The sequence below is a fragment of the Vanacampus margaritifer genome, chromosome 10 (assembly GCF_051991255.1).
Source record: "Vanacampus margaritifer isolate UIUO_Vmar chromosome 10, RoL_Vmar_1.0, whole genome shotgun sequence".
In the NCBI taxonomy this organism is placed as follows: Eukaryota; Metazoa; Chordata; class Actinopteri; order Syngnathiformes; family Syngnathidae; genus Vanacampus; species Vanacampus margaritifer.
The window spans coordinates 24,821,108-24,831,835 of record NC_135441.1 but is presented as its reverse complement, the minus strand read 5'-3'; the positions used below and the strand labels follow the sequence as shown (position 1 = coordinate 24,831,835).

Sequence of the window (10,728 nt, the reverse complement as noted above, 5' to 3'; positions counted from 1 at the left end):
GAAAATATCGGCCTTCCTAAACGCTGGTCGATGACAGGCTGGTGAGGTTGCTCGCTCTCGTCTCGTGTCAAATGATATGCACCGTCAAAATACTACAACATGCACAAGACATAAACACAAAGAAATATTCAATTAATACCGCAATGAAAACGCAGCGTTGTTAGTTGGAAAACACCGGATTGTGCAGGTGTACCTAATCAAGTGGCCAGGGAGAACATATTATTTGTGTTTAATATATAGCTATAATTCATTCAGTCCATCTTGAAGCGATTATTATTATTTAGTAGTAGTAGTAGTACAATAGCAATAAATACACATCCACAAAGAATACAAACAAATACGACATTCACAAACACGTAACACACACATGCGTGCACACAATATACGTAATACACGCACAATCAGAACAGTGCACGCATGTACCCAATGTACACGTTCACACAATTTTACACAAACACACTTCACACAATAAAACACACACTCACGAGTTAATACAAAACTATATATATATATATATATATATATATATATATATATATATGTGTGTGTAATCATGTCTAAAAATTCTGAATGATCCAAATCATAAATGGCCCTGAATACGGGCCCATCTCATTTTATGATTGTGATGACATTATGACGTAAGTCGACTTGTAGCGCTTGCTTGCATCCACTTGGACCCCCCCCCCCCCCCCCCACACACACACACACACACACACACGGCCCCCCTCCCCGGTTGCTTGTTGTAAGCCTGGCCTAATAAAATGGGGGTGGCCACTTGACCTTTGACCCCGTGTGCTCACAGCCCATTACCTCCTTTGTGAGACGGGAGATGTGCATACAGCCCCCACGCTTGCACCCACGCACACACGGCCCTTTACATTGGCCCCCACATCACTCACAAGGGCCTTTTTACATCCATAGTTACTGTCCTCGTTAAAAAGACAAATATTGTCTTGAAAAATGTTTTGGAAATATTTTTGGGTTCAGATGACAAAAATGACAATTTCAGGATGACTGTGCGGTTTGTTTGTTTGTTTACATGCATTTTTTTAAATCACCAAATTTGAAGCTGTGCTTTTTATTTTGTCCACTCAAACATTTATTTTTAATCACAAAATCTGGATTCACATGTTTTTGTTGTTTCCATGTAGTGAAAAAAAAATATTTTGCAATACATGATTTTTTCAAATTCACAACATAGGCCTATATTGTTTTTGTTGCATTTGAACATACATGATTTTTGTTTGTTTATTTGCTTGTTATTTTAAAATGTCCCCCTTTTTTTGTATATATTTTAAATCACAAAAAAAATCATCTATAGCCGAAATTATTTTTGTTTTATAATATATTTGTTAAAAAGATTTCGATAATGCATGTGTTTGTAGTAAAAACAAAATTTTGGCAAACCTATTTTTTTTTTTTGATGGAAGGGAAAAAAACAACCGATTTTTGTTTTTGTCTTTTGAAATGCCAACATTTGGGGATGCTTTTGTTTAGTCGATTGTAAATGTTGAGCAGGAAGTTGGTTGCCCCTTGGAGAGAAGATTTGGGCCTGTGACCCAAATGTGGTATATGCGGGTGCGTGCCTGCGTGTTCTTCTCGGGGCGTGTTGACTTCACACGGGCCCATTTGCTATTCATTGCCCCCCCCCCTCCCTCTGCCTCCCACCCGGCTTGGAAGGCGGCCAGATGCGTGGCAATGTTGCCGTGTTGCGTGGAGCGATCAATCAAGTGTCTGGTCGGCGGAAGGATGCGTGGAAGCGTGGAAGCATATGGCCCGGCGGGGGCGACACAAAAGATGCCAGCTTCTTCTTGTGTCAACATGCGCGAAGAAACACAAGGGGAAAAAAGAAAGGTCATTGTGACGTCATCACACATTCACACCCCAACACGGATCATCATGACGAGTGTTTTTTTTTTTTGCCCGACTGTTTAACAATAAATTGATTTTTTGTTTGTTTTATTTTTAAACATCAATTACGGTTTAATGCACTTACTGGAAAATTAATTAATATGTTCATAAATAAACAAATACATATAATTTATTTTACATGTTTACATACTGTACAAAACAATGGAAATTAAAAATAACTAATAAAACCCATTAGTTTCAACTGATACTCCACCTAAAACATTTAACCTATTCTAATATGTTCATTTTGATCATATTTGATAAATTTAGCATGGATGTGGAACTTTAATATTTCAAACAAAGCTAATGTTTTATTTTAATAGCAGTATAAATTTATCTCGATATGTTTTAATTTGAGCCATAACAGATAAATATATTTTATTTAGTTTGAAAAAAAAAAATACTTCAGGATCCAATCATGCATTATTTTGCTGTAGTTTTTACAATTGAATCTATTAACACGACTTTACCGTTCACTATCATTTAAAAAAAAATCTCGATTTAAGGTAATATTTATTATGCTATAATATGAAGTGGTGTTTTTAAAAACATGACTATTTATATTCTTTAAAAAATTATTCGATTTGTACTGAATCGAAAAAGTGCTGTCTACCATTCTTGAAAAAAAGAAAATGTATTTTCTTGAAATATCATATAGGCTTTATTTACATAGATGCTGATTAAATACATGAAAATTCTCATGTTGACCTTTTTATATATATTTATATATTTACTGTATATGTACACATGGAGAGTGTAAAAGGCTGCATTGGCTCGTCATCATAATGATAATGACCTTTTAATACCTCCTGTCAATCATCCAAATAGTGTCAAAAAGGGAAGAAAAAAAAAACCTAAAAGAAGCCGATGAGCTATTAAAATGTTTATTAAAAGAGCAAGTCCTCTTCAAAGTCTTAACAAGTCCCATAATAAATTAAACCGAAGGGAAGAAGAAGAAGCAGAAAAACACTCCTTTTTTTTTTTTTTTAAATCAATATCCGTGCAAAAAGTTTTGGGAATTTAAAAAAGAAAAAGTCTTGTATTGGTAAAAAGTCAGGCTGTCAATCGTCCACTTCGATCTCCTCGTCGTCCTCCGAGAACTCGTCGGTGGTCTGGCCGCGGGACGAGGAGGGCGACTGGGGGAAGATCCGATGCGACGAGGGGGCCCCCCTGCAGAGCGGGGATCCGCCGGGAGAGCTCCCTTCGCCGGCGTCGCCTCCTCCGTCCCCTCCCCCGGCGCCGGCGCCGCCGCGGCCTTCCCCCGCGGCCTCGTCGCCGTTGCCGTCCATAGCGACCAGCTTGTGGAGCGTGTGCGGCGTGATCTTCTTCAGCGACTCCACGTCGGCCTTCATCTCCTCCAGGTCGCGCTTGAGCTTGGCGCGCCGGTTCTGGAACCAGGTGATGACCTGCGCGTTGGACAGGCCCAGCTGGCCCGCGATCTGGTCCCGGTCGGCCGGGGACAAGTACTTCTGGTACAGGAAGCGTTTCTCCAGCTCGTAGATTTGATGGTTGGTGAAGGCCGTGCGGGACTTTCGCCGCTTTTTGGACGCCTGCCGCTGGCCGAACGCGTTCAGGTGCTCACGACCTGTGTGAGGAAAAACACACAAGCAAGTTCATATCAAATATGAAAAGTTAGAACAGGTGATTACATCCCTAATAAGAATGTTTCTGGCCTCAATACGTTCAAACATGTGAATTTTTATTTTTTTTAATAAACAGAAAAACTTGCGACTTTTATTTATTTAAAGCCACAAAACACCAATGAAGAGTATCTTTCACGAGCTAAAATCAAATATAATAACTAGAGCAATCTATTAAGGGAACAATAGCATAATAAGGTCGCATTATGCTAATTTTATGACATATGGTCACGCCTACAAATGCGTAATTTGGCAGAATGATGACATGTAAAAGAATGTTTATTATTATCTAGACTATTAAGAACTTAAAATCTATCTTAACTATAGTGGCATATTTTCTATCGAATATTTGTCATATAGTCACGCCCCTAATGCGCAATTACGCACACAATGATCCCCTTATCTAGTCTATCATTGATTCCATTTTTCAAAGGATGCACATTTATTTTTAATATCTTCTTATCGATCTGTAATTTTTGGGCTCATTTATTGTTCTGCTTCCATTACACAGGAAAAAAAATAAAGCGTAAATTTAACTCGCATGTTACACAGAAAATAGTCTATTTATCCTCTGTTAGTCACGTGATCCATCTCCATCATCAACGTTCATTTTGGCTAATTTATCACATATTTGTCAAGCCTCCAATGCGCATATTAAGCACAAACCAGACCAAAATCTGAAACCGGCATACAGATTCCTATACATGAACACTTGTCTATAGGTTTAGAGTCATATAAGCTATATTTAGTCTGCATGTACAATATGCATGCATACATTTTGTTCCCTATAAACAGAATAGTCACATGCAATCATAAATGCAAAACAATATAATCACGCACGTTAACTTAACTACATATTTATATCAATGTATTATATTTATACATATTTTCCTGATCCACACATATAGTGGCACAATAAGGCCATGTGCATCTTTTTATCCATCCTCGTACCTTCTGCCGCCTGTATGACGTTGACCTCCAGGCCCTTGAAGGTCTTGCTGGCCAACTCCTCCAAAGCGCAGAGCGGCGACGACGGCGTGTTGATGCCGTTTCTGGCGGCGGCAGCGGCGGCGGCGGCGGCGGCCACCTTCTCCAGAACCCTCGGCCGACCCGGACACGCGCCGGTCGCGACGGACGAGCAAGCGGATTTCTTGACCGACGGTTTGCTGAGGATGTCCTCGATGCTGAACGGCGTCAGCGGTTTGTTGGAGTTGGCCGGCGGCGGCAGCCGGTCCAGGGGTGCCCGCCTCCTGCCCTCGCCGGCAGACGGCAACACGGAGCCCGCCTTCATGTCTTTCGTGGAGGTCATCGAGACGGCAAAGTCGCAAGTCGGCTATTTCGCGAAGCGTCCACAAGTGGTTTCCGCGGGGGGCGAAGTTGTGCTAAAAGTGTGTCCGCGTTGGAGCTCGCATGCTCCGGCGGCGCTCGCAGCTCGCTCGCGCGCCCCCCCCGCCCCCGTCAAAAGTGCACCTCGAGTCGGCCGAGCTCCATGCAAATGCTCGCCAAGTAGCGGCGGACTTGCAGTTTGGCAGGGGGGGAAAAAAAGGAGGCGGAGGAGAAAGGGAAGGGGGTGAAAGTATCCCGAAGCAGGAGGAGGAAGCAGAAGGTGACTGCTAACGAGTTGTTGTTGATTGGCCGAGGCTCAATTAGAGCCAGGCGACACCACCGCTGACCCTCCACCTCCTCCTCCTCCCCCACAACAACACCCCGTGCGTCTTAAAGGGCCGCGCCCCAAAAAAAACGCACTCGGACTCTGGTCGAGTGGGGGGGGGGGGAGGAGTCTGCTCCTGAACCCGATCATGATGATTATGATGATGATGATGCTTCCAAATATTTACTTTTTCGCATTCTTCGACAGAAAGAGAGAATCCGCACACACACGAGGTTGCTAAGGAGACAATTCGTGCGTAATTACGCACAAAAAGTGGACATTCGGGACTTTCTAATGAAAAAAAAAAAATAAATAAAGGAGGAAACATGACCAAAAGAAGGAAATAAAAGTTGTTTTACTGAAAAATACAAATTAAAAAGGCCGAAAATAATATAATAGTAAATAACATCTATCGGCTACACAAAAACAAAACAACTTGTGCGTTATTACGCAAAAACTGTGGACCAGTTTGGCACATTTGGGCTTTCAAATGAAACAAAATGAATACAATGACGAAAAGAAGGAAATAAAATGTTTTGTATTGAAAAATACAATTAAAAAAAGCGGAAAATAATATACTCGTAAAAAACAACTCATGCCTAATTAAGCACAAGCAGTAGTCCAATTTTGCATATTACACTCAACTGAAAAAAAAATAAAAAAATAAAAAGAGGAAACATAAGAAAAATAAAATTAAATTGTGAAAAATAAAATTAAAATGTAACAAATAATAAATAAGGGAGTTATAAATTATGATGTTTTAATTTTTTATAGGTATATAGGTTGCAACTAAAGTGGATTAAGGTCATTTTATTATTTTTATGGATGCATACAGAGGGATAGGCCTACTTCAAAATGTATTGCAACCTACATGTAACCCATAACTAGTTTATTAAGAGGAACATTTTCATTATTTTTTTTTAATCAATACAATGCTTGTCAAGATAATTAGCAGTTCTTGGGAAGCAAAAAAAACCTACATTTTTAAATAGACAGTTGACTATGAAGGGCATAATTACATAAAATTATATGAGTTTTTAAAAATAGACAATGGCGCATTTTAAGACAATATTTTTTGATACAGATATCTTGAAAGTTAATCACCATTATTTGCTCAAAAACACTAACAAGGCCAATGTAACAGATGTTCTTTTATTGCTCTTATCGGTTTGTTTTATTTTTTTAGTAGATTTTCAGTGCAAATTTACAAGAATAAATATGTTGGTTATTGGCCTGCATGTTATTCATAACTGAGCATTTATGAATGCAATGGTGAGTAGTCTCACACAAATTAAATTTTTTTAACAGCAAACAAAGAACTATTTTTGTGTGTGTTCTTTGAATGAGGCTCCTCCCATGTTAATCAGCATCAACGTGCTTGGGCCTGCAGCGAAATTCGTGGCGTGTATTGCAATCGATGTCCATTAAATAGGAATCATGACGCCAGCAATGAAGGAATTTGTGTGTGCGTCCGTGCACGTGGTTTACATTAGTTTCTTTCAGAACAATTCTCATTCAAAAAAAAAAAAATAAATAAAAAAAATCAGCATTTCGGCACAACTCTTGAGATTTAGACGCACGCACCTAAAAAAACAAACAAAACAAAAGAGCTTTTTATTGTTGTCAGCGTGTGCTCCATGCACGCTTTTGACGCATCAGCATTTTTTCGCGGCGTGTGTGTTGTTGTTGTTGTTTTTAAGCGCACTGATTTTGGCCATTTGAGGAAAGTGAATGTTTGTGTGCCAACATGAGCATATGGTGACAAGTGCAGAGACCAGAAGCCATAAAACGGCAGGAGATTCTATTAAGGCTGCCTTGGGGGGGTCTTTTTTTATTATCATTATTACTATTATTATTATTTTCAAGGAGAGATGTTCTCTACTTTGCTAAAACACAACCATTATTTTGAATTAAAGAAGGCCGTCAACGGTGAAATTATATTTTTCATCAGTTTATTTTTTAGTTTTGTTTTAAAAACGCTGCACAAAATGATTTTTAATTTTTTTTTTAATCATCATGTCAGACGTCGATGAAGATGGCAAAATGAAGCTTTTTTTTTTTTGTTATTTAGGCTTATCATTTGATCCCATCCATCATCAACTACTTTAATTGGATGAGTCCCGTTTGGCGTTTTCGCTGCACTGAAACCAGGGAGGAGAGAAAAAAAAAATGCAAAAAGGCCCAATCGTGTGAATAAAAATGAGTTACGCTATTGCAGTCATATTTGCCATTTAAAAAATACAATAAAATGACACAGCATGATTAAACGCGCAGACACGCTGCAGCAGCTAAAGGTAATTAGTCTAAACTAATTAAATGACATGCTTTAAATAGGCGGTGATGAATTTAAACATAATTAGTGCTTAAAAAAAGAAGGCTTACTGCGCATGTGCTACAATGCGATTTTTATTTTATTTGTTTAAATAATATAATATAACGTTACATAAAATACAGAGCACAAATGATACTGATTGATGCGTGCCTCAAGTCAGATTTACTTAGAGAGGAGTAGATGCAATTCCTTAATCAAATAAAACCTGGAGGCCAAACAATATCAATAACAAACGCTAACAGAGTATCATTTTAATATTGATTTTTACAATCGAGAAAATGTCTTCGCATACTTTTTGATTATTATTATTTTTACAATGAAGGCTACATTTTCCGCTCTGATTTTCTGATACTGCATACAGTTTTAAGTCATTTTATGAGGTACACTAGCACATTCACAGGACATGAGCTGCGTAAAAAACGCAGCTTGGAAAAATGGTCAAAAATCACTGCTTGATGTACAATAATACATGTTAAGAGAAACATGCGATTTAAATGACGGTTAATATTTCTTTATAGTGGGCCATGGTGCGCTTGCGTGTATGTGCCAAAACGCAAGTAAACAGCTGGAACCGCCTCCCCCCCGTGATACAGTACACAGATTCTGCTAGGGGCGACGTTTGAGTCTACTCGGACATGGCAAGTTTGACGCTGACTTAAGTACTCATTGACTCCCGTTTTCGGCCAAACCGTCGGTTCATTGGAGCCAAATGTGTCATTTTCTTGCTTCTCGGTTTCGTCTTAATTGATTAGAGTTGAAAAACGCGATAAAACGAAATAGAACATCCTTAAATAATAGAAAACGGGATTTTCTGAGAGGACCTTAGACACCTGTCCCAAAGAGAGGGACATTCTTCTTTCCAAGATGCCCGCGAACGCCTCTTTATCGCTGTGACAACAGCAGGTGTTCGTTTGGATGGTACAATAAGCGACGCTGGGAGGGGCGGTGACACGTCCTTCACTGGTCATTTGGACGCCACTCGGACATTCCGTGAAAACACCACTATCATCACCACGCCTTCGTTTCCGGTTCATTTGTTTTTCGAAAGATGCCTGGATTACGTTTTTATTTTATTTTTAATTTGATATTACATTAGATCCAAATAATTATAACGATTGGTAATATGTACGTGACTTTTTATAAAAAAAGAAAAATAAGAAAAGAATGGTCTCGCAACGAGCCAGCTAGATGAACGTCAGGTTTACAGGTGTAAATACAGTATGCTCGTCACATTTGTACAATAAAAAGGTTCTCTTTTTGTAATTTCAATTGTAACATAATTAGTTTCATAGAACTGGTATAATACAACAAATGTTCCAAAGAAACAAGACAGCAGTCATATGACGAAAATCCCTCAGAATTTGGTGAATTGGTTTCGCCAATTCTAAACCAGGTGGACTGAAATTCGCAAACGTAAAATGTTACAAACTACTCAAAAATAAGTTATAAACATTTTTGTGCCGAGATAAAAAATAAAAGGCTTACAGTAAAAGAAATAAGTGTTGTTTTATACTCTTGAGAAGAGAAATGACAAATGTGTAGTGACCCTCTTGCCAATCAAAACGGGTCACCATGGTTACCTGTGGCTTGTTGTTTTGACGCGTGGTTCAATGACGAAGACTCACTCCAGTTTCGACTTCACAATTCTGATTTATGTTACTTGCAGTTCGTTTCAATTTCGTTTCCACTTGAACAGAGAACACGAGTCCATAATGACCAAACACAGCAGGATCACCGCCACCGACCACTGGTTACACCTGAGACTCATCATCCCACTGATTAGTAGTCTCAGGCCTGGGCAAATGGGCACCACTGCTCCCCCAAGTGGTGGGAGGTTAAACAAATAAACAAGTAAGCAGAAATAGCTCTTACAAAATGAAAAGAGAAATGCAAAAAAAACTGAATTTAAATATACAAGATGAAAAAAAAATCCTAAATAAACACAACAGACACAAAATGAAAAATATGAAGGCAGTGCAATTTCCTCTGTATAAAACCTATAATCATCACAGTGGTGGAACGTTAATATTTGAAATCTAGTTTTATTTCTGCTGCTACTGGTTACATTATACTGGTTAAGTTTGTATTGACAGACACTTGCATCGCATTACATTAACATCCTGGATTTTTGTACTGTAAAGGGTCACAAATCAGTGAAACTGGACATTCTTTTCTCAATTTTTACTTTTAGTATTGCGTTAACATTGGAAACAGTCTGCCATGACAAAATCAAGTCTTTCTGTTGTTTCTAAAAAAGAAAAGCTGGCCTCCATTCAGGACTATTAAGACCTATCTTCTCATGTCACCGGCCATATCTTGGCAAATGAAGACAAATGTAGGTGCGAGGAGGCCGCGTTCCAGGGGTTCCTTGGGCAAATTAATCACTGCAATTCTATCCTCTGCCGCTGGGGCAGTTGCCCCCACTCGTCCCCGATGCGACGTCGCTCGAGGTAATGAGGCCAGCGCGATGAGCGAGCTCAAGTCTTCCGAGAGATGGCCGACGCCTCGACCTCGGAGATTCTCCTCCTTCCACGCCTGCACCGAGTCCTCCTCACCACTCTTGACATCAGGATTTCATTACGACACCCCCACCCCAATTCAGTCCACTCCATCACCAGCGCCGACGCATGTCCCCCCCCCCCCCCACACACACACTCCCCCTCCTCTTTCTTTGCTCCACTTTGCTCCCAAACCAAATGAGGAAATCGCTTGTCTGCTCGTTGACAGTCTCCGAGTTTGGGTTGTAAAGATAAACGATCCCAAGCATTAAAGTTTAACACGTTGACAAAATCCACCTGATCTGCGTGACTCGTGAAAAAAAAAAAATCCACACAAGGGAGACGGGTGATGAAATACACAGGAAGGTCAAACAATACAGTGTAACCTCAATTCTCCAATGGAGTTTGGCTCAGGGGTTGAACCACAAAATATTTTTTTGTAGTCGACTACAATGTGACGAAAGTCGATTCAACGATGATACCATTTTTCTCGGCATGGCCCCCAAAATCTTTTTGCACCAGACTGGTTGCACGTCAAGACTCACACAGACTGCGATACGGAGAATAAAGTCCAATCATCAAGCAGTTCTGATCAACCACCATTTGGTCCATAAATGTTGCCATGTAATCTGAAGAGAGCTCATTTCAGGCAGCATCAGAAGATTAATTTGTGTTTTTCCAGTAAGAATGCTACAA

The 10,728-nt window shown here is 39.7% G+C and overlaps 1 protein-coding gene across 1 annotated transcript; it reads right to left on the bottom strand.

Moving 5' to 3' along the window:
- Positions 1-2,548: 2,548 nt before the first annotated feature.
- On the bottom strand, positions 2,549-5,854 carry lbx2 (ladybird homeobox 2). The gene is made up of 2 exons (XM_077578044.1): positions 4,503-5,854; positions 2,549-3,496 (listed from the first exon to the last, which is right to left on the bottom strand). Exons 1-2 carry the CDS (start codon positions 4,858-4,860, stop codon positions 2,973-2,975), a joined length of 882 nt encoding a protein of 293 aa, XP_077434170.1. The 5' UTR covers positions 4,861-5,854; the 3' UTR covers positions 2,549-2,972.
- Positions 5,855-10,728: the final 4,874 nt, after the last annotated feature.